General features: G+C 38.3%; 1 protein-coding gene across 1 annotated transcript; it reads right to left on the minus strand.

Annotated features, from left to right (window-relative positions):
• Nucleotides 1-234: 234 nt before the first annotated feature.
• slc2a1b (solute carrier family 2 member 1b) lies at nt 235-23,352 on the minus strand. Its single transcript, XM_083939226.1, has 10 exons — nt 22,960-23,352; nt 11,624-11,719; nt 7,245-7,405; nt 6,561-6,801; nt 6,205-6,367; nt 5,840-6,027; nt 5,510-5,614; nt 5,051-5,152; nt 4,749-4,952; nt 235-3,156 (listed from the first exon to the last, which is right to left on the minus strand). The coding sequence occupies exons 1-10, from the start codon at nt 22,972-22,974 to the stop codon at nt 2,956-2,958; spliced, it is 1,476 nt and encodes a 491-aa protein (XP_083795352.1). The 5' UTR covers nt 22,975-23,352; the 3' UTR covers nt 235-2,955.
• Nucleotides 23,353-25,211: the final 1,859 nt, after the last annotated feature.

The following is a 25,211-nucleotide window of genomic DNA, read 5'->3' on the forward strand; positions in this document are numbered from 1 at the left end:
CTGGATGTGTAAATAAGCAAGTCTGCCATCATGTTCAGCATATCAACTTTATAAGGTGGTGATATGTCAGTGTTGTTTTTGCTGTTGTTCTGCCTCCAGGTGGCCAAAGAAATCTGTTTTTGTAGGTTTAATTCCATCAAAAAGTGACAAATTGACCTCGGAAATCTTCAGTTCTGTATGCATGATTTCTTTTATTCAACATTAAACCACAAAACTGTAGTCATTCATCATCCATCACACTTCATATTTCCCCAACAGAAGAACCATACACACAGATATTTTACTATTCCAAACATTAGAATATGCTCTGTGCACTAAAAATGAAAACACTACTGAATGTGTCTCATTAACACCATTCTTACATGTAAAATCTGATTTAAAACAATTATGGTATTATTAGGCCACAGCATGTCTGCAGGTATAAAATCAAAACAAAACAGAAGCAAGGAAGCTAAATGAGATGTACAGTTCTAATAATTAATTTATCTATCAAAAAATAATTTTCTAAAAGTTAAATATCTTATACATTTGGTGTGGGTGAGGCGGTGTTTCACATTTACATCATGTTGTGTGTTTAGACCAACAACCAGGAGATTTTGGCTACATTAAAAATAGAGATGTTCCGATACCATTTTCTTCCTTTCTGATACCTGAATTTGTGCATCGATCCATTACCAGTACGTTTAAAATACATACATATATATATATATATATATATTAATAAACAGCTGCATTCTACTAACGTTGTATGGATGTGATACGATTGCTATCATTGTTGTGTAGTCTGTTTTAGGTTATACACAGAAAATGAATGCCATGAATCTTTATTTTATTATCTAATTTGACAGTTTGTCAGTCATTATGGAAGAATGCATAGACTTGAATACTCGCCGATACTGATACCAGCATTTTTAAGGCAGGATTGGAGGATTTTCGGAACAACTCCAATTAAAAAAATTGAATCTATCTACATAAAATACAGTTTTGATATTTGCAACAGTCTTTGTGGGGAAGTACATCTTTCACTGCCATTACATGATTTTGCTGGTGTAGATATTTGTGAAAGCCACACAAAGGCACAAGAGTGGATGTTACAGTGCTTTCCAGGGTGGGCCGGGTGATCTATCACATGACAAAATATATACTTTATACAAAGACTAACAACCAATTATGGAATGATTAAACTGGATTTTTGACTACTGGGTTGGATTTGGATCAAAGCCCTCTTCAGATTATGAATTCTACAATCATTACTCACAACTGGCCCGTGCGTGTATACACCTAAATGTGACGAGACGAGACTAATAGATATGAACAAATGATGCCTTTTCACACATTTCCATTTCAAAAGCATCAAGTAATCCATCAGCAGTACTTCAGTCTCACTTCAGTAACGAAGTTTCCACACTGTGAGTAAAAAAGAAAATGACTGAAACAGCGTCAAAGCGCTTCTTTCAGTATCAAAGAAATATCAAAGTGAATAATAAAGTGCTGCTAAAAAGATATCTTTCCTCAAACAATGCATTTAAAGAAAAGACAGGTTCAACAGGTGATACAGCAGTCATAGACGGCGACTTGAACAGCTACAGTGCAACCTGAAGAGAAAGAGCAAACAATACTGCAGAATTTAGTTCACCAAACAACCCTTGCACAATAGTAATGAAGTGTCCACTTCCTTAGAAATATAATGGACTTTATGGAGTGATGGGTGACAGGCACTATCAGAATAACGAAAAAAACTTCCAATTCATTTTGGTCCCAATTACTTTTTTTCTTTCATTTTTCTGAAGACGCTTGGTAGTTGTCACAGAGGAACAGCATGCAGCATTGCAGCTCCTGTTATTTTGTGAAAAGATTCAGACAGCTTTCAAGCCTATCCACCAGACTTTGGAGGCTCTACAGGTAATCTCAACTCAAAAATACTTAAAGCAAAGATCGTCCGCTGACATGTGCTTAAGTCTGGATCAGGCCGACCTGACCTAAACTGCTTCGAAGTGACAAGGCTGTAAAGGCTTAAGGCTGAAGGCAGAGGAGGCTTGATTGTTTTAGATGGGCACTTAATCTCACAAATGTTCTGGTTTTGTGAGACAGATTTTTTTTGGTTTTGTGGCTGCTGATTGTGGGTGCGTTGCTATCTTAAGTCACCGTAAAATGGATGGATTTTTTATTTATTCTACTTCACTGCCAAGTTAAATCCAGCAAGAGTAAATATGTAACAGCATTACCATAAGTATAATAAATTTCATTAAGAATATTAAAGAATATTATTAATATCCTCACAACAATACACCAACATATCAGTTTGTGTACTCAGTAACTTTAAAAAGGTAAAAATATCTTATTCCTCATCAGTAGAGCATTGGGACCTTTTTTAAGGGCAGTGCCCCATCTGGTGGGGAGAGACAAAGTTGAGCTGTGCAGCAACTACAGTGCTAGAATCTACAGTGATACAGCTTTACAGTATGATTGATAAAAACAAGTATTTTTTGCACAGTGAACTGATCTCTACAGCTGCAGCGCTCTAAAACCAGATAATAACAAACTGACTGTATGGTAACAGGCTATAAAAGAACAGAGCATAAGCACATATCAGTTATATATTCAGTGAAAAAAGGATTTAAAAAAGGTTGGTTGATTGATGCAGACACTCTTTTGCATCTTTAAAATATCGTTAGAATATCTTTAAATGTTAAAAACCTTCCCCATCTATCCTCAACCCCACACATCAGGCGACATAGTGCCCATCCAGTTTTTGTTTCTTTGACATGAGAGGGGCAGCAGAGGACGTCATGTTGGAGAATCACAAAGGGCTGTTCTGTGTTTGGTAATGATGCCCGAAATGTGGTGACAGTGTGAAAATTATTCTACCAATGAATGTGTCTACTTCTAGTTAGTAGACCCTTCTCGTCCCTCCTCGGACTGAGAAAGAGTTTGTTAGAGGTTAAAATCAGTCGCTCAGAGCTGAGAATCTGCTCCCAGGCTGTTGAGCTCCTCCGGCGAGTGCTTTTCTCCTCCCGTGGCAGCCGTCTGGCGGAAGCCGGCCGCGATTTCATCAAACGTCCGGCCCTTGGTCTCTGGCACCTTGAAGTATGTGAAGACGAAGAACAAGAGCAGCAGCACAGTGAAGATGATAAACACGTAGGGGCCGGTCAGCTCCTGTGACGAGAGATAAGAGGAGATAGACTTATTTAATGGAGTACCAACAAAATTCAGGCCTCAATTATCTGACACTGAAAATATAAAATAGATTAATTGAGAGCAAAATGAAATGTGCCAAATACATTCACAAAATGTATTATGGTAGCTTCATTTTTTTTATAAAATACTTCACTATCAACTGTTGCTTTGCATTTGTGAGTAAAACTTACAACGGAAAAGTCCTGATGCATTGAAAAAATGATCAAGAGCATCATTTGTTTGAAAGTCTCACACAACTGGTGCAGTATAATGCTCAGTTCTACCAAATACGCGTTGTCCCTAAAGCCTTACTATGCAAAACACTTTGCCTCTCAGATAAAGCATTTTCTTCATGAATCTAAGGCAACACTCGTGAGCAATTTGGGGGTGAAATATGCCTTTAAAGGAACTAAGCATCTCTCCCTTTCTGCATGTTTTGAACCCGTATACCTGTACACTTTACCTCCATGAGTACTGTAGGCTACACCACGGCTAACACGAGTACTATGCAAAGACACCTGCAGCACCACCACAGCTCTCTGCTAAAATCAACCCCCCTGTCAAGAAAATACTGAAATTTTAGTGTTAAAATCTCGTCTCGCTCTTGTGAACTTAATATGAACACAATAAAAATGTGACAGTTAATTTGAAACAGCACATTGTAATTTCTGCATCTATTATTGATTTACCGTTTGTGCCCCTAAAAATGGTTGAACTGCTAAAATCAGTTGGGGGCCACAGTGCTCCTGGGGAAAAAAGTGAGTCTGGAGCCCTGATTGTATTCTTCTATCCAGGAATTTATTTTTTATGCTGCTGCTATTAATGTTTCATTGTCGTAGATGAGAGAATGCCCAATTTAGTTTCATGTTAAGTAGCCTGTGTAATATTTTGATATTACTCAGAATATGTTCGATCTGCTACAAAATGTTATTCTCTGCCCTCAAGTAAGTGATTGAGGAATATGCTTTGCATTTTATGTTACATATAAACCTTTTCAAAGTTGTAAACATAAACTTTCTAAATGTGTCCAAGACTGATTCCTGTTGCAGTGAATGTGAACGACCTCAGCTGACAGGAAGTTAACAAGGACCAAGGCTGTTGCCTAGTAATGGAATTCCATTAAAAAGGTCTAAACAGTTAACCAATTCAGAGGGAAATTCAGCTTCTCAGAAGAATTGCCACTGATCAATTAATCGATCACTGATTGATAAGATGAAACAACTATCCTTTAATGAATTACTCGATAATTTGCATCTCTAATTCTAAATGATTGATATATGATATTTATATATGAAAAATGTCTTCCTTTCTAGAAAACTCCCCAAGAAACACCGACAACAAACAACAATGGCTGCTTTCCTGGTATTGATTTCCCTTTGAGATAAAGTGACACTAACATTCTGTCCTCTGGTATCATTCTCAAGAGAGACAGGATAAAACTTGGTGGCCACAGGGGAACACCTACTGGGGATATTTGGTGGCAACAGAGTAAGATTTCTGGGCCCTGGGCCATCGGGCCATGCTTAGAGTTGAACCCTGACCAGTTTTAAATGTTTGCTTTTTCTACTCACCTCTATATACTGGAAACCCATTCCCACTATGAAGTTAGCAGTCCAGTTTGAGAAGCCGGCTACAGCAATGGCCGAAGGCCTGGGTCCCTGCGAGAACAACTCTGCCACAATGAACCAGGGGATAGGACCCGGGCCGATCTCGAAGAATGCGACAAAGGCGAAAATGGCAACGATGCTCACATATGACATCCATTTGAGCTGGTCCTAGAAGAACAGATGTCAAAAGGGGAGTTTAGTTACTGGTATTTTCTCACCGGGAATCTTGACAACCACGTTGTCTTGAGGATTTAAGAGAAACCTACCAAGAGAGCCAAGGCAATAGTCATCAAGACGGCTGATCCAGCCATTCCCAGCAGCCCCAGCAGGTGCAGAGATCTACGTCCTACACGTTCTACAACAAACAGCTAAAAATAAAAGATGAGGAATAAGGTCAGTGCAGTACTACAAAGTGATAGACCATTTACAACCACTATGTAGCTTTAATATTCACTGCTCTAAACACCTTGGGAAAAACACTCTGGTGCACAAGAAGACATTTTACATTTACAGTTGATACAACTTACAAAAACTTTACACAATTTGACTGCAAAATGCTTGAACAGAAGAGTAAATACGACCTCAAAAATACAATAAAGGATCTTGACTATGACTGAATTAACTATCATTTCTAGGTGGAAATCCCTATAATGTAAAGCTTTAGTACAGATTATGCACAGGGATTTCACTTCAAAATGAAAAAAAAAACGCAATACTGTACTCACCGACACCACAGTGAAAGCTGTGTTAACTACACCGGCTCCAATGGTGGCATAGACAGGCTGCTCAACTCCGGCTTTTGCAAAGATATGAGTGGAGTAGTAGAATACCTAAAAAAGTATGACACCCACAAAAGATTGAACATGAGAGTCTCCCTTTTTACACAGTTGACGTGTCGGTATGTTCCGGATATCTTCTCCTGATGTCTCTCTGGTGTGACTGTGTACCAAGCACTCCCAATAAGGGAAAAGTGATGTTTGTGTCTTTTCTTCAGAATCTCAATGACAGTCTCCAGTCAGTGAACAGTGGGATAATATCTAAGCATGGACACTCACAGCGTTGATGCCAGACAGCTGCTGGGAAAGCTGCAGGATGACAGCAATCAAGAGAGGCTGGCGGTAGAGGGGCGAGCGGAAAAGCTCCGGGATGGTCACCTTCTTCTCCCTCATCATCTGCCGACTCTCCTCCTTCATCTCCTGCATGTCAGCGCTCACGTCGGTGGTGCCTCTGAGCTTCTTCAACACTGAAGAGTGCAGAGAGAGAAGGTAGGTTGTTAACTCTACAAGCTGCATGTTGTTGTGAGTTTTTTGTTTCAGGATAAAAAATCCCTCTGCACCTCTGCAATTTCTGTAAAAAATCAAGCACTATTAGATTAAATTTAAATCTTGCAAGGACACAGCAGTTATATGTGTGAACTCACCAGATTTGGCCTTGTTCTCTTCATTCCTGTTGATAAGCAGGAAACGGGGGCTCTTGGGGCAGAGAGGTAGCAGGATGCACTGCGCCACAGCAAGGATGAAGATGAAGCTCAGGAGGAGTGGCCACAACTCATCATTGCCCATGATTGACTCCATTCCAAACACCTGGAATCAACACAGATGCACACATGAGCCACCTGCATAGCTCCAAGCATGCATTTGTAAAAAAAGAAAAGAAAGAAGAAAGGAGACAAAAGTATGTAGTAGGTTGCACAAAGGCTGTACTTTTATCTTGCAGAGTAATCATTAGATGTACAGTATTAAAATAAAATAATTTCAACAATTACTTTCCACCGACCTGCGCCATAAGGATGCCCACGACAATTCCTAGCTGGTGGAAGGTGCCCAGGGCTCCTCGTAGGGACGTTGGGGAAACCTCACCCACGTACATGGGCACAAAGCCTGTGGAGAGTCCGGAGTAGAGGCCCACCACAAAACGACCAGCGATCAGCATTTCCCAGGAGCTTGCCATCTTTGAAAAGCCCATCAAAGCGGATCCGATGAAGGCCAGGACGTTGGCTATGAGCATAGAGTTCCTCCTGCAGACAACAGGAAACAAGATACATTTGAAAAAAATAACGACATGTTATCTAAAAATTTTATTTATATATTTTTTTTATTATGTAAAGCTTAGAAAGTGTTCTACATGGACCCGAAGAAAAATGGGGGTCCTCATCAATATCATAACATCATTTAATAATAATAATACCCACCAATGATGTCTCTGGGTCTAAACACGTTTTTGTTTTTTATTGCTCTTTAAAGAAAATCAATAAATGTAGTGATAAGCACCTTAACTGCCTCAAGGAAAGAAAACGATCACATTGAACTAAAAAGCATCAGGAAACATTAACAGCTTTATCTTTTATTGCTTTTATGGACAAAATGAATCTTACACAGTCTGTTTCTTTCAGAAAAGAAAGCCCAAGGCTATCATGCTATTATCCTTATATACCAGCAAGAATTTTTGCTTTCTTTTTACCTTCCAAAGCGGTTCACAAAGAGTCCGACAGAGAAAGAGCCAAAGATGCCACCAACAGAGAAGATGGAGACGGCGATGGACCAGACGGCTGTGAGGGAGCCCTTGGTGATGGGCTCCTGGTAGCGCTCAAACCATGTCTCATTGATGAACTTCTCAATGATCTGCACAGAAACAACAAAAGACAAAACATTTTTATATGTTCTGAGCTGGCTTTGAAAACAGATTTTCTAGAACTAACTAAATGGACTAAATAGGATCATTTATTATATTATTGTTTGAATTTAGAAACAGAGAATCATCATTATAGAAGTGGTATTACGTCATAGTGTTATGTAAGTTCTTGGGAATCAGATAACGTGCTTCATGTTTTCCTCTTCATACAGAGATGGTGGAGCTGTTGTGTGACCAGCTGATGGCAGCACCGTATGATCATTTCCTGGCAACTAGGAAGTTCATCATCCATGGTTAAGTGTCAAGTTACCGTTCCCCTCCCCCTTCCTCCTTCTTCATCACAGACAACTATGTTGACAAACACGCCCTGTCGAGTTAGTGACGGGGGTTAAGTAGCCGAGCCTGTGTCTGTTTATGTGTGCGACACCTCTCATATGATTCGGAAAGGTCACCACCCTGTCTGCAACCGCCCACGACTGTGACTCCACTAGTTTCTAACCCCCCCCCCCCCCCCCCCCCCCCAAAATACCCACCACTCTTGTTGCCAAATGTCAGCGCAACCTTGATCATGTGGCTTTTGTGATAGCGGAACGTCACCTATGTGTATTTTTAAACATTACCAGACAGAGTTCTTAATGTACTAGAACTCAATGTTGGCATGTGGAATAAAAACAGCAGTTTCCTTCCAAGCCAGTTAGGAATAGTCATGCTATAATTTATTAAGGGCTGGCCTATGGTGGAGGGTGACAAAGTATAGGATGACACTCTTGACACAAAGCCTGGGTCATATCTATCAATTTACACTCACAAGACCTTGCGTAGTGATATCACAAGTTTGTCATCACACGCTGCACTGCACCCTTTAAAAACTGCCTTATTTAGAAGAGCCCTTACTCAGCTCAGTAGTCGAATATAACAGTAGTGGAATATAAATAAGTACAATTACCCCAGTACTTTGCTGTAAGTACAATTTAAGGGTGCTTTTACTTGACTTAGATGCCTACCTTTTTTGCCTACCTATCACCCAGCTTGACCAGAATCCCTGAGTGGCTATTTGACGTATTCATTCATCTTGGAGGTTTTCCTGTTTTGTTGTTGTAGTCAATTGGAGATTATCTGTGCGTATTTGAGGGGATTCAAATGATTGTAGTATAAATATATAAATCTCTGCGGTAAAAAAAAAAAAAAAAACGATGATAAAAAAGCCAATTGAAGTCTCTTTCCATTTAAAGATATAAAACCTGACTCGGTCTTTAAACGGGTATCAATCAGAAAGTAATTGGTAGGCTCTCAATTGTCCAAAAATGTAGCTGTGAAAGGAGAACGTAACCCTAATCTTAATTACCTCACACTGGTTGCCCACTTGGTAAGTTGACTTGCCTTCAGTCACGTTTTGTAGCCTTCACACCACTCAAAGCGCCCTAAATTACATGCTACATTCACCCATTCACACAAGTTGATATTCTGAGGGCAAAAGCTACCATTAGGAGCTCAACAGGAGCTTATCTAACCATTCAGACACCGACAGCCTTTGGGGAAAAATTTGGGGCTCAGTTACTTTCCAGAAGACACTTAAACATGCGGACAAGAGGAGGAGATCAAACCCCATATCCTCCGATTAGTGAGCCACTCGTTCTGCCTCTTGAGCCAGAGCCTCCTCTTGATGTCTAAGGTTTTACTTATTACTTTTAAAACCCTCCATGGCCCCCGCTATGTATATCTGTCTGCAAGAGCCTTGTGTGTTTTTTAGGTTTTTGAGTACAGCTCCTTTAACTCTTGGGTTACACTGAACTTTATTCCTAACATTGAAAGTAAGGTACAGTGTAGTCATCCTCAATGAGAATAAATCAATTGAAAAATAAAAGTCACTCAGTGTTATTATGTGGCAGCAACACTTTCACAAATTGGAATAGCTGATCTTAAAGAGTTACATAATTATTTTGTGTTCTCTCCCAAGTCTTTCTCTGAATAGATGGTGCAGTCCAAACCACCAGCTGGCTCAAACCACACAATGGAACAAGCTGTCTATTCATGCTGTCAGGCTGTCAGCATATGTTGCTGGAGCTGGCTGGCATCAGAGTCGTCAAGGTGAGCACTGTATTCACGACGCACAGGGTGAAAATAAATGATTGTAACAAGTAACCAATATCTTTCTTGAACACTTGTCTTTGAACAAGAAAAGGTAAAAGTAAACTTGTGTTTTTCTAGTTTACAATTTAAAGGTAGATAGGTAGGAAATAATCTAGCCCATTATAAGACATAGTTTAGTAGAAATATTTAAGATAGTTAGATAATTAGATATTTGAAGTATATAGTGTATTATATAGTATAGTATATTTAGTAGTTGGCAAGAACCGGTATAAACAAAAAAAGAAAACCTTTAGAAACAAACTTCATCGAGGAAAAGTTGACCTCAGAAAGGTGCAACAAAACACAGATGACCCTTCCATTAAATTTCCAAACAAGGATATTATTTGCTCTGTGGCAGGAGGAGGATAGGGAGCTGCAGCTTGGTCCTTGAAAGAGTGTATCTAATCAGAGACGTGTGTGTGTGTGTGTGTGTGTGTGTGTGTGTGTGTGTGTGTGTGTGTGTGTGTGTGTGTGTGTGTGTGTGTGTGTGTGTGTTTGTGTGTGCGCTAGGCTGAGCATTGGGAAAGGGGATAAACTACAGGTTCACACTAGCCAAGTGTGTAACAGACCACTTGTTCACTGCCTCCCTCTCAATCTGCAGCCCCCTCACTCAGCCACTTACAGGGCACTCGGTTGCTCCTGAGCTGAGCCACATGAAGCTGAACATTTTCATGGTGGAGGCTGAATATTGGATTATATATGATGAAACATAAGTGTTGATTACTTTTTGCTGGACCTCTGTCTTTTGTATATGTCGTTGTATACATATGGTTTGTTTTTGTCTTACTAACTGTTTCCACTGTTTATGTGTCGCTGAACCTGTCTTAATTTGCTCTGGACTCACTTAATTACAAACATTTTTTTCAAAGTAGTTTTTTCAAGTCTTCTCAGTGAGTAAAGAAAGACCAAGAGCAACAATGAGTCAACTCTTCTGATAATCTATTAATTTTAAGTATTTTTTAGTAGAAATGCCAAACAATCCCTCGTCCTAGCTTCTCAAATGTGAGGATTTGCTAATTTTTGCTTTAGATTATATACCAAACTGTTAAGTGATTAGTCCAGAAAATAAATGACAGACTGCACTCTTTAACATGTATAACCAGTTTACAAAACAACACAAGGACTTTCTAATACTGAGTTTGTTGTGTTTGCATAATCCATTATGATTGCTCAATTTCTGCACATATGTCTCAAGGCCTAAAATTCCCTCTTAACATGTGCTGCCCACTTCTTCTGCTCTTTATGATTCAAGAAGAAATTAATTAGAGCTCATATCTTAACTCGGAGTCTCACTTCTGTCTATTTCAAGTGAATGTCTCCCGTCTTTCCCCATTTTTTAGAGACAACTGATTAAAGCTACTAACTGACAAAGCGTCCTTCATGTCAAAGTCCAGGACAGCTTTGACAGTGTGATGACAGTGGGCATTTAGGCTGTCCTCTCAGTGACAACTCCACAAACAGCTGTGACTGTAACAGTTCCTATTCAGCACACAGATATATTGAAAGGTAAAAAATACAAAGAGCTGGCTGAGCGCTGACCTGTCTGGCGACACACCTGTGACCGGCTGTGTAGCCACAGGGTGTGTTCAGACCAACGCAAACTAACCAGACACAGGTTATTTGCACGCGATGCAATGCTGACATTCCTCAGGAAATTAATTTCTTTGTAGTACCTCTGTTCTACAAATGAAACCTACAGTAGATTTAGTGATTATGTGATTGTCTACCTCCTTCTTTTCATATCCTCTGAGTTTCCTTGTCTAGCTTTTCCCAGCCTGTTGCTGGTCAGCAGAGGTCCATTTTTGGGCATGGACAGGAATTATTCTGGTTCCTTGGACATGATACAGCTATTATTATCTCAACCCTTAACCCAATCCCCCCCTCCACTTTCTGTCCTTCTGTTTTTCAATTCAATGAGTGAGTGAACAACTAGCACTTGGTTGGCAGGGAGAATGATCTACTGTGTTAAATATGGTATACATATACTACAGACCCAGTAATACTGGTGAGCTAAAACATGCCGTAAAACCCTCTTAGAGATACTGTTTAAACCATGTGCTTGCACACATTTCACTCACCTTTTGAGGGGCATTGATGACACCGGTGTTGTAGCCGAACTGCAGAGAGCCAATCACAGCTGATCCAACAGCCATCATCAAAGGAAAGGTTATTTGCTGTAAAACAACAGAGAGTAGAAGAAGGCTTTACCGTAAGGAAGAGATGAGTTTGACCATTTATTCACCATTTTGCAAAGTGGACAAATGGATTATTTTGTACAAGAGCTGGGATTAATGAAAATAGTTTGACTAACATTGCATCATCTTTTCTGTTTTTCAGGCAGTACATTTTACTCAACTAAAAACTCCCACATATATCAACTGACAATATGAAAATGAAGTTGTTTTTTTTGTGTTTACAATCTTGCTGCACACAAACTTGTTTTTATTTGCGGTTGTGCTCCAGGATCTATGTCTGACTTAAAATGTTCAGGTTGGTCAGACTCTAATTTTATCCTTACTGTGTGTTTAAATAAGTACAAAGAATGCTCTGTCAAAAATATCCTGAAATATCCTGAATATGTTTGGTATCAGGACACGTTATACACCACAGGGGAATTCTACTGGCCATAAAAGATGCTTTTACGACACCTACAGGGATACGACAAACAGATGATGAAATGTACATATGCATCCAATAGTTCAAGCACCTGTTCCCTGAGGCATGTTTACTTAGTTGTGGGCAACTTTTGCTGAAAAAAAACTCTGGTCATTTCTAAGGAAGCTCTAGGTTTTACTCCATAGAGTTATCCAGACATAACTAAATAAGCCTGTTTCTGTTCCAGGTTAGAACCAGGTCTGCATGTTATTATCCGTGTTCCTGTTGTTACAGAGTTGACTTGCTGCTCCATGTCTGTTGAGCCCAGTAGATTAGTGGAGATTTTCCTCATTCCAAAAAGTTAATAAACCAGAGTGGAGTATGCCGCCATCTATTTTTTCCTGTCAGACAGACAAAAAACAGCCTCTAGCTGTGGTTTACCTTTTTTGTTCACAATTCAAATCTACTATCACTTTCGTGTCGACCAACTTTACACCTGAGTGTTTCGGTGTATAAGCAGAACCTTTTGATAATGACCTGAAAACACGAGCAAGGACTGCGTGCCTAAATCATGTTTTCGTATTAATTCGACAAAATAAATGCTTCAGTTTAAATTACAGCAACACAAACAGCAGAGAGGCTGCTTACTATTTCCATCTTTCATATCGTACCATCAGACAGTCATCATGTCTGGATGATTAATGTTTAGATCTGTGATTCACCCTGATCCTTTTCCACAGTGATTCACACCAGATACTGTAGGTTCCTTATGTTGTGACAACAGGAGATTTGATCTTGACAAGGGTGGATGTCACCTTCCTTTATCATGTGCAGACAAAACTAGCAGAAATTAAACAACTTCATCTAAAACAATGTCAGGACACAAAACATTTTTTTGCAATGGATCAAACCTGCATGTACTCGGTTATTACCTCTGCTAAAGAGGTCATGTTTTTTCGGCTCGGTTTGTTGTTTTTCTTTCAGCATGATTGTTGTTTTTGAGCGGATCTGAATCACATGAGGGATACACAAATTATGTTTCAGTTTCGTTAGGCTGCGAAAATAGGGCATTTGTGGTGCAATTGTGTGATAATCGGAAAATGAGTTCTTGAGTTCACACTGCAAGTAACATTAGAAGAATTCCTTTATTTATCCTGCAAGGGAAATTCACTTAGCATTCATTTGGAAATGAGTTTCTGGCCACCGGATATATGAGTCTAATATTCACTCTCCTTTTAGCTCTGTTTTTGCCTCCACCAACTCCAGAGGGAAACATTAGTTTCTTTAGCTGCTGAATGCTCCACTATGCTCACCAGCTAGTCATTCTCTTCATTTATTTTTTTGTGTGGTGTTGGGCATAGGGTTGTCACGGTACCAGAAGTTTAAACTTTGATGCAATACCAAAAAAAAAAAACAATACTCTAAATCTCTCACCCCAGTACACACAAAACAGTCTTGGTTTGAAAAGATGATTGTAGATCAGATTTTTTTTTATAGCTAATGATACTTGGATACTTTGACAACCTTAGTTGTGCAGGTAATTTATAGCAAAATTATCATAGCCATTTCCCTGAAAACATCTGCCTGTTGCATCCAGAAATGATGCGATAAGGGCGGTGAGAGTGAACAGAAACAGTAAAAGGTGCAGCCAAAAAAACAAAACAATTAGCTGAACAATGTTGCGTGATCATCTTCTCTTGGTTCCAACTTACTTTCACGTGCATGTAGTCATGTGATCTATTGTTAATGTAAAAATGATAAATATAATCACTAAGCATTCATAATTTGTACAAAATTATAAGTGATTGATATCATTGTGTCTCCACAAACTTCCTTAAGGCTCTGATTCAAACCTTGAATCTCTGTCATTTTCATTTAAGCTTCCATAGCAGAAGATAAACACAAAAATCGCCCCCCACCAGGTTTCATAAAAAGGACAATCTTCAGAAACTATTTGAAATGACTGTGCATGATCCTCTGTAATATCACCAGAGTGCTGCAATAATCCTGGTGGCCTAGGTAACATAATGTGTTTTTTTTGTGGGGACCAGACCAAACGTAAACACATTAACACAACCGTTTTCTTAAAAGGAGCCATGTTGCCAGCGAGAAGACCAACCAGATCGAGGTTACTCTGTAAAGAAATGTCACAGTTTCAGTGACCAACTACCGGCTGCTTTTTTACTATAAACAGAGAAATCCTGTCCCCTCTCACTACAGGCTTGTTTTAAACTCTTCCCCTATAGGTAACAGCTGTAATTATTTGCAAGAACTTGCTTAAATGTCTGATGTCAAAAGAGGTGACGACAGTGTGCGTTCATGAGAAATCAAGCATTCCTCTGTGAAATCTTTCACTTTAACCTACATAACAGGGGACCTCCCTCAGCCTGGCCTCAGTCCACACATACTGTCTGTATAGGCAAAGAAGTAGTTCTCACTAATCATAATGTTTTGGGACATTCTTTAGCTAAACCTCCCCTGCTCCTCTCTTCACCTGTCAAAGTAAACGGTTTCATGCTCTTCCTTGTATGCAGAAACAGCAGCATGATACATGACTTCCTCACTGGGGGGCAACAATGAAGTCACACCCTAAAAAACTATTCAATGATAGCAGCCTTGAAACCAACATCGGTGACCGGCCCTCTTCTGGTTCCTTGTTGGCTCTCTCTACCTTTTGTTACCGCCCAGGCATGTTTTACTCAGCTGCAGCTCACAGCTTTGTTTACATTTCTAAACGGAGTTTTCGTTTATGTTTACTTGCACATGATGGCTAAGCTAGAAACGCACAAGGAACTGGCATTACACTGCATTCCACACTCATCTACATGTATACTTAAAGCTGATTAGAGAAGTAGGAATTCACTTTGTTAGAATGTAGTATTTTATTATTCCAAATGTCCCAAAATATTTCCCAACAAGAGGGGCATTTCTGATTAACTTGTGTACAAAAGAAAGAAAAACTAATTATCTACAAAGCATGTTAATAGTATGGGTTACATAACTTTAGATATCAGTAAAAGACAGATTTGAAGAATTGGTAGTTATTGCCTTGTAGCTAAAGAGGGCTCAGAATCTTCTATCCAGATAAAGATACTTTCATATCTTGATAACTATATACATCACGATGTAGCATGATTTCAGGTACATGAATAAATAAGTAGTCTATTATGAAATAACCACATGGTAAACCCTATTGTTGTAATGCTCCTTTGTTAATTAAACACTCAAACATTTTTCAATTATTTAAGTGTCATCCAAATGACGTAAATATTGCTGTGAAGCCGTTCAGCTGCTTAACATGTATATATGTAAATAACATGCATACATTTAGAAAATCTAGGATATTTTCACATCCTTTTCACCAATCTTCATATCATAAAATGATATAACTTAAGTATTTAAGATAACATTTACTGCGAAATTTGAACTAATGTGCTTGCTATTGTTAATTTAGACGATGACATTGTGTATCACGATACCTAGATATATGATTTCATCACAATACGATTCCACTGAAAGATAATACATTTTTATAGTGCCCTATAGCCCTAGTTCAGAGACATTTAGGGATATTTTAGTCATGACTCATATTTCTGTCAATAAACAAGGGAAAGTCTATAATCGCTCAGGGTATCCAGCCTGTAGGGGTCTTAACTGACTTTTTGTTCACATTTTCACTGTTTTACCTTTCAATTAGCAATGTAAAAAGAAACTTACTGGAACTGGCAAAAGGCTGCTTCACTACAAACAAACTTAGCTGCCAAAATCCACCAGCATTTGGTTGGTAGCTTGTGCAAATTTCCCATCCTGCTCCCAAAAACAAAGCAAGCACAGTGGCGCTGCTCGTACATTTTCCTAACTAAATACACCCTTTCATTAAAGTGTCAGACTTCAGCATCAGCATCTGGTATGTTGAGATCAATGAACTCATGAGTGTAATAACCCTTCTCTCCAAATGATCTCTAGAGCCCAAAAACATCCATGCAAATGTGCCCTCTTTGTATGCGAAAAGTAAAACATGGTGTGGGTAGGCAAGAGGGAAATTACTGTCAACTTATCCCTGCGTTATACAATTAACGCTGTTGATAGCAGCTTTGGTTGCTTGGTACCACAGACTCTGTGCTCCTGTTGTTGGGTAAAAACTGACAGCAGTCAACAGGACTGACAGGGAAAAAATAAATACGGCAAATACAGGTAATTATCAGAATAGAACATGAAGATCTGTCTTTTCTTTTCAAGGAAATGAGAGTTTGGCCACAACAAAGACATTCAACGAGAAATATGCAAACAACACGTGCTGAAGCAAATCTACAAACCAACATATAAATGTCACTAGTCATTAGGTATGAATACTGCAATGCAGTTGTTGAGGTTTACAGATATTCTTAAAAGATGATATAGTTACCATTAGAAGTTCTCTAAAATGGGGGGAAATATCTGACAGTGGTGGAAGAATTATTGAGATCCTAATTTCGAGTAAAAATATCAATACAACAATGTTAAAATACTCCATTACAAGTAAAAAGAAGTATTATCAACAAAAATTTAAAAATTCTTAAAGTATGAAAGTAAAAGTAATATGTCGTAAAATATACCTTGTGAACATTATAGACATGTTTCCATTCGGTTGTCAAACTTTTGAAATCGCAAAAAAGAAATGCAACTTATATGTCTTTTCCTTCAGCTGGTTTAGAGCGGACAGACGAAGCTACAGCGTAGTTTTGTCAGAGGGTGGCGCTATACTGTAGGTACACATGGGTGTAATTTGAGGTTGCTAACCGGAAACAAAAAACTGTTGTAGCTGGTCATGGTAGATCTAGTTTACTCCTTTATATACAGTTAGTCAAGTGATTCCCAACTTCCAAACCTCCAAAGGTTCACAAGATATATCTGGTGAGTAATGTGGAGAGGAAAGAAGAAAAAAGTTCTGCTACAATACGCATTTTGGGGGGGTTTTGGACTGATCTTTGCATTTTTTGATGAAATGCTGTAGACCAAAAAGTGTCTGTAATGCACTTCTGCATTTCTTACAGTACCTTAAGCATTTCAGTTGTGTCTCTTCATTCTCACATGACGAGTAAACTGACTTTTTGTAAAAGTAGTTAAGTCAATATTGCACTCGTCAAAAGGAAAAATATTTAAGCAAACACCCTGAAGGCAACTCCTCCTAACTTCAACACTCAACCAGAAATTCGGTCAATTTCAAGTCAGCAGAAGACTGGAACCAAATAGTTTAAATTCCTCTTCTTAATAACCATTAACAGGCTATTGTAGGTTAACAAATTCGAAATCAGTGACTCTATTCTGTTTTTTACTGTAACACTACCTAGTTTATGGCTTATCACATCAAGACCCTGCAGGCGTTTACTCTGACTATTTAATTGTTTTAAAGCAGAAGCAGGCTATAATTCAGCCTGAGTCACTTCCTTCTTGCCACAGCCAGGCAGATTCTTGGTGATGGCCTATACTTCTGCCGTCACGTCCCTCCACACGTCACCTCTGTGGTCTCAGCTTACACTGCTGTGGGAAATCCAATATGAGCACTGTCCTCACCTCCTCTCAGTTCTAAAGCCTACTCATGCTGACCTGTGTTGTGGCGTTTTCAAATATCTTTTAGAATTGTTTTTAATGTCTGTGCGTACCAAAAAAATGTTCTGCATTAAATGTTTTACACTGCCATTACAGTTAAAGCCCATATACAAATTTAGGCCTTTTTTTCTAGACTTTATAGAGTATATTTTGAAAAACTAGATACCAGTAATTATCTTCTTCACGAACTAGTTGCTTCAGTTCTATTATTGATGTAGCTCTTGTGTGTGTGAGTGTATTACTCATGGATTACTGAATGGGCTTACGAGGCAACTTTTCATTGCATTTCTTGAAAAGCTAATAATTTGTGAATAACTGAAAAGCAGAAGAACGACATTAGGTTTCTGTGATTAAATATCTACATCAGGTTTAGTTAATTTATTTAATTAATTAATTAATTTATGTGCATGTGCATCTAAAGCTTTCCTCTACTTGCTACAGTTACTGTGTGCAGGGACCTCGATGAATAATATAATGTGTAAAAGGGAGGGGCATATTTGCCTACGAAAACTTGCATATCCAACAAGTCTATGCAAAATAACAGTCTTCAATATGTGCCATTTCATTTCCTGGCACCCCTGGTTATTATTAAGCTTTATTTAAACCTTGTAGAAATTTGAGAAAGTCACTAAACTTTTCTACATGCTTGACCTGTAAAACATCTCCTTAGAGAGATCATAATAATAAACAGTGATTATTTATCTGTATGTGCTGCACACAGGCAACTATAAGTAAACAAACAAGCCCTGTCTGTCAGGGCCAGTGACGCTCCAGCCCATCAGAGTGAGCTCAGATAAAAATTAATTTACAGTAAAACTCTTATGTCTGGGGAGCTTGCGTGGGTAATACAAACAATTGGACTATTATGTGATGTGATTATTTTCATAGATAAGAGACTGCATTTACAGTGTTTACTGAGACACTCAATTCAAGAGGGTTTTGATGCTATATGAATGCAAAGGGGTTATTCTATGCTAAATTTCACTTTGTTAGTTCAAGTCCAAATCCCCAATGATGAACAGCTATGATGAAGAATAATATCATCATCAATAATATCAGCAAGGGGGAAATATGCAATATTACTAAAAAGCATTTAAATAAATAAAATAGCTTAAAATGTTAATATTTGAAGTATTTTACAGGTCAACAAAGTATGTTCTGATGTATTTCAATTTCTGAGTCTAATAATTATCAGGCCCTTGTCAAGCTTCAGCTGCTTGAAAACAAGCACATCATTAGACTCAGGTGTGTTAGGGTATGGAAAAACCTAAAACATGCAGGGCAGCATCTCTCCAGGAGCAGGGTTGGATACCCCTTGTGTGAGGATGAGCGTTGTCTAAAGGTGTTTCACAGCATGTATATGTAGTATGTCAGTGTTTTTTCCCTGTTTGAAAGTAAAAAATATCCAGGCAACTGCTTGTGGTCCCAGGCTAGTGGGGGGATGACAAACTTTAAACCACCACAGTGAAAATAACTAACATGAACTTTTGAAATACATTTTTCTTTTAATTTTTGCAGTCAGATTAACAGTCAGATTATTTATAACATAATTGGGATGAACGCTGGATTGAGGGGCCGCCTGTGAATTTTTGCTCAGGGCCCCAACAGACTCTAGAACCGCCTCTGGTTAGAGTTGAGCCCAAACGTTTAGAGGTCAAACGGTTAACTCCTCCTGCTTCAGATTTATTCAACAGAGCTAATTTCAATTGAATTCTGAAAAAGTTAAGAGAAGCCCAGAGAGACACAGCTAGGCCCTGCATGAACCACTTCATCACACCGTTGACCTCCATGTGAACAGTAATCAGTACAGTGTGCACAAAGCCATCTAGTTTTTCAGGAAAGTGAATTAAACCTGCGCTCTTGCTTTCTTGTTCATCTGGATTAAAATCCTCCTAGATCTTTTGATCCCAACTTTTGCAGCAAAGCCTCATTAAGTCTCATTAGAACATGGCTGACAGTTACACTATAAGACATATTGAACAGAGCAAGTCATGCAAATAAAAGTAAATCTACTGGACTGTCTTAAGGAAGGCAGGAGTTGGCAGATGGCTGAAAGGAAAGTGGATGGAGAGGAATTAAGTTTGTGCAATTAAGTCTGTACAATGTGAGGCCGGTTGTTGCCGCTGGACTCCCAATCAAAATACCTGTGATGTTAAGTCTGTCAGGAATGAAATGTTTGGTGGCTGTTTCTTCAAAACAGCAGGTCAACTGTGTGCTTGACCCCCAATTACCATTTTCATTCTTTGTTGAAGGATATAAGAGCACTGAGGTGACTTTTTTCAGACGCTTACTGTTGTTGAAAATGAAGCTTTTATATGGGCAACAATGTGGAGTCATTAACATGCCGTGTTGTGATGGAGAAGCTGCGGGGAAATAACTGCATTATAATTTGAATACAGCTGCACGGGAAGAGCGATATTTTAATAAAATTAATAAATACATTTGTACCTGAAACAAATGCACAGTCAACCAATAACAGTGGTACGGGCATACCATGTGAGATCAACAGGATAATGCCTTAGTAAAAAAAAAAGTGCCTTAGCAGGTTTTAACAGTTCACACAACAGCAGTATCACATCTCTGAATCTGTGCCACTTCGCTGGAAATTAAACTGTAGTTCTACCACTTCCACAGTATGTTGTCTGAGCCCCTTGCTGAAGTTTCCACGTATGTGACTGCATCTGCACACTAATTAAGCAAAACACTAAGTACAAGCCAGGTATGAAAATCCTGTCCACGAGATGTTAATTAGCCCATGCTTAACTGTGCTTTTGACTCGCACAAACAGCTCAACGTGGCTGGAAGCAACAAAACACAAAAGAGGGAGTTAAGTGAACAGCCTGGGAAGGAAAGGGTCAAGGCTTTAACGCCACAGGGTTGGCAACTGCATATTCCCTCGGTAGTCTCACTCTCTCTGGAAATCTGCAGCGTCAGTGTCACAGTGGAAACTGGGAACAGAGAGAACCGTTCCCATCACGTCCACAACAAACCTCGTCCAGCTGTAGGTCCATGACAGCACAGTGTGTGCATGGTGAAAAAACTATGAGGCGATAAAACAACATTTTCTGACCACTATGTCAGACTGGGCTGCCTTGTGCAGCTCCACCAGGTTCAAATGGTCTCACATGAATGGCTAAGTAGGAGGGGGAAGGTTTTGGTGTACGTGCAGGTCTGTGTGTGTGTGTGTGTAGCAGTCCCTGCAAGCTGCACCAGGACAGAAACAGCATTAACACAAACCAGATAAGTCAGGTTCACTTCCTGAACAACAAGCATCACAGTCTATAACTGAGACAAGGTCAAGATGAGGATAGTGACTGTTTAGATGGACTGGATTAAATACTTGAGACATATTAGAAATGTTTCTACAAACTCTTCTTAAGTGTCTTTGATGCTCAGTCAGCATTGAGTTTAATGCTTCAGCTCACATTTTTATTATTATATATTTTTTGTTGGGTGTAGCTTATTATTTTTTGCAATTTATCAATTTAGTCTTCTAAAAGTGCCCATCACAAGTTCTCAGAGGGTAAAATTATTTGTGTCATCTCTTGTTTTGTCCGACCAACAGTCCCAAACCAAAAGCACATAATTAATGGATAATAGCTTGACAGAAAACTAACCTCAGCAATTCTATTATTTAAGTCGTTTTAGCAATTTGTGTAATGTTACATGTATTTCTCTTTTCTGTTATTTTATACTTCTACTAACTCTAACACTACACTATATGTATCTGACAGCTATAATAATCACCTTGTAGATCAATATCCTACATACAAACATGAGTATATAAAATATGATGCACTGTTCCTGATTAATCTGCCAACAGAATATGAGTTAAAGTCAGCTTCACCTACACCAACTACATCTTCAGTAGTAATAATCATAATATTAGAAACAATTAGTCGTACTGGGGGGGGAAGGGTCATTTTTCGTATGGCAAACAGTTGATGGTTCCACCTTCTCAAATGTGATTTTCTGCTTTTCTTTGTCTTAAATAATAATGAACTGTATTAAGACGATCTTTGTCAATTATACATTTGACAGTATGGAAAGTAGGACAACCAGCACTGTGTGCAGTTTGAGATCTTCTTTTTGTCTTTTTTCCTTGGTATAGAGTATCATTTTTTTAATTCTCTTATTGTATCAAAGTTTAAAATGATGGTATGACAACCTTAAACTTTAGGCTACCTTTGGGTTTTGGACCAATCCAATCATGTCAAATTAATTAACTATGATGTAATGGAAATATAATCCATTAAGAAGCTCAAATTTACTGGCAGAAGTGTTCATTTTTATATGGATATTAAAGAAAAATGATGTGTAATAAAATGAAATAGGTTCCTTTTGAGCAGTGGTGGAAATTAACCAAGTACATTTTCTCACGCACTTTCCTTAAGTCCATTTTATGCTACTTTATACTTCTTCTTTTATTCTGCTATAATTATTTGGCAATTTTATGTACTACTTACTTTCAGGTTAAGATCATTAATACAAAATATGTTCAACAAATTGAATTACATAATTTTATAGATTAATCTACACAGCAGTATTGAAAACTCCTTAAAATTAGCTCCACCTTTACCAGCTGCAACATTAAAGTGATATTCACATTAATATATGAATAATTGTAATATAATAATATAATATTCTGAAATGGGCCATTCAGCATAATAAATACTTTTTTCTTTTTGTACTTTAAGTTCATTTTGATGCTGTTACTTTTGTACTTTGACTTAAGTAACATTTTGAATGCAGGACTTTTATTTGTAACAGAGTATTTTTACAGTGTGGTATTAGTACTTTTACTGAAGTAGCAGCTCTGAGTACTTCTTACACTCCTGCTTTTGAGTACAGACTCTACTTGAGCACGTTGGGCTGCATCTTTGCATGAAATGTGCTAAAACGAATATGGTTATTATCATAAAAAGGAGAATAAAGCGCCAAAAAGTAAGTTGAACCGACTTATGAGCACCCAGAAACAGTGTTAGTTAGCACATAGGGGTGATAACTGCGCTGTGGAAGACATATCAGCTGCATCATGACTCTCCTGCATGGCACATGTGGAGGTGCCTCATGGGTTAAAAAAAAGAAAAATACAGTGAACTCGGTGAACCGCTGTTTGCTGGACACACTGACAGCACGAAGCTAAAACGCATGCAGGAAGCTAACAAACCGGTTTGACATGGTTGAAAGTAGGCTAGTTGTAGTTAAATGCGTCACATAATATAATTACCTTTCCTGAGTCCATGGCTGCGACGTTGAGGGAAATATATTCTTCTTTATTCTTTGTCTTCTTTTGTTGAAGTTGACGGCGGTGGAAGAAGTGTCCTCGGGGGGTCTCCCGGTGGGTTTTCACTCAGAAGTGAGTCATCTTGAAGGTTTTTTGCAACGTTGAAACGACTTTAACTTCAAGTTAGTATATATATTTTTTAAAAAGACGAAACGCTTCAAGTACTTTGTACGTTTACCTCTCTCTTTGAAAGCCCGGCAGCTTGAGTTGATCTCTTACGCGTGTTTTTTTTTTATTATCTCCAGCAGCTTCAGTTCACAGCTTCGCGGATATAAAGAGTAAAGTCTTCCAGGATGTTTTCTGTCGGCTGCCGGTGAATAATACCGCCTTGTTCGGCTTTATAGAAACAAGCTCTTTCTGAGGCATGAGCCGGGCACGGCTCATATATTATAGCTGACGCAATTTTGGTGGGGTGTGTCCGCGCTGGAGGCCCATCCTCCTGAACAGCCAATGAGAGCACAAAGGGTTTTACATCAGACTGACTGACGCAGAGCAGGCAGGGAAACATGCCTGCAGCCTGTGGTGAACTATCCACATCCTTCACTTCAGTGAAAGCAGCAGGGGTGGAAGAAGTACTCACAGCTGCTACTTCAGGAAAAGTACTAATACCACACTGTAGGATTACTCTGTTACAAGTAAATGCCCTGCATCCAAAATGTCACTTAAGTCAAAGTATAAAACTATTAGCATCAAAATGTACTTACAGTACAAGTAAAAGTAGTCATTATGTAGAACGGCCCATTGTAGAATAGTATATTATTATATTATAATTATTAATAAATTCTTGTGAATATCACTTTAATTTTGCAGCTGAAAAAGGAAGGGCTTATTTGAATGATTGTATATACTGCTGTGTATCTTAATCTATAACAATATATATTATTTTATATATTGGTAATATTTTGTATAAAAAATAAGAATCCGTAAAGTACCTAGTAACTAGTTGCCAAATAAATGTAGTGGAGTAAAAACTATATTTCCTTTGAAATGTAGTGGAGTAGAAGTATAAAGTAGCATTAAATGGAATTACTTAAGTAAAGTACCTCAATATTGTACATTACTTGAGTGACTCTACTTTATACAACACTCCACTACATTTTTTGTGGTAATTTTAGTTACTTGTTACTTTACAGATTCAGATTATTAATACAAAATATTATCAACAAATTCAATAGAATATATTGTTCTCATGTTTTTAAATGTAGAAATAAACTTGACTAAATGTACTTAAATAATTAAGTTGACTAAGATGATCTTTTTTTAATGCTTTTTTTCATGCTGAACAACTAATTTCCAAGAAACGTATGAGCACATCACTGATAAACACAAAGTTTAAAGTGGTGCTTTTGCATGATACTTTGTAGAGAAACTCAGTTTTGCAGATTCAACTCAATTCAATGTTATCTGATCTTGATATCACAGACACACACTACCTCAAATTTCTCAGAAAACAGAAACATTTTGAGTTTATATTTTACACTAAAATCACCTAAGAATTTCTTTAGTCTTTAGTCTTTAGTAGCCTATGCATCAGTGATTCTCAACCAGGGCTATAAGTATCCCAGAGTTACAGTTGCCAGGAATTTTGTGCAAAGATTAGAGTAGAGTGAATAAATAGAAATTACGATTAGATTAAAATATTATATTGACATATTAGCATTAAGAGATATTTTAACGATTTTAATCTAGGTCTGTGTCACAGAAATTTGGGCATTATGCTGAGATGAACGGTGTTTGGCCTGTCTCCTTAGTATCCGAAGTAATGGATAAAGGGTTAAAATAGTTAGCTATAACTAACGTTAATGGATTAATAGTTGAAATAATACTTCCAGTAGGCTCAACGTTCTAACAAACCCCCATATGAGTGATTTAATGATCTTCCAGCATGTTGGTGATATGACATGTCTGCCCTCCATTCAACCCCTCTGCTGTGATCTGGGATGTTTGTTACCAAAAGGCTTGAAAAAACAAATTTTAATTTTAAAAACTACGCGCTACCTTTTGTTTGGGATCGAGGGGGAGGTGTCCAGTATGAGTGGATGTAGAAAAAAAAATTAAGAAAATAATTATGGGAAATGCATGTGTTTGCACAGTGTATGAAAGCTCTGAGAAAAGGGAGGGTAGAATTTGTATTTCATCTTCTGCCTTTGAAAACTTGAGAAAACAATGACAGGGAAACGCTGAAGAAAAGGTCG

The sequence above is a fragment of the Echiichthys vipera genome (assembly GCF_963691815.1).
Source record: "Echiichthys vipera genome assembly, chromosome: X".
NCBI lineage: Eukaryota > Metazoa > Chordata > Actinopteri > Perciformes > Trachinidae > Echiichthys > Echiichthys vipera.

Coding starts and splice junctions, on each gene's coding strand:
- slc2a1b (XM_083939226.1), bottom strand. Junction 6,028..6,204: donor AGAGAACAAGGCCAAATCTG/GTGAGTTCACAC, acceptor TGCACTCTTCAG/TGTTGAAGAAGCTCAGAGGC. Junction 5,615..5,839: donor AGCTGTCTGGCATCAACGCT/GTGAGTGTCCAT, acceptor ATACTTTTTTAG/GTATTCTACTACTCCACTCA.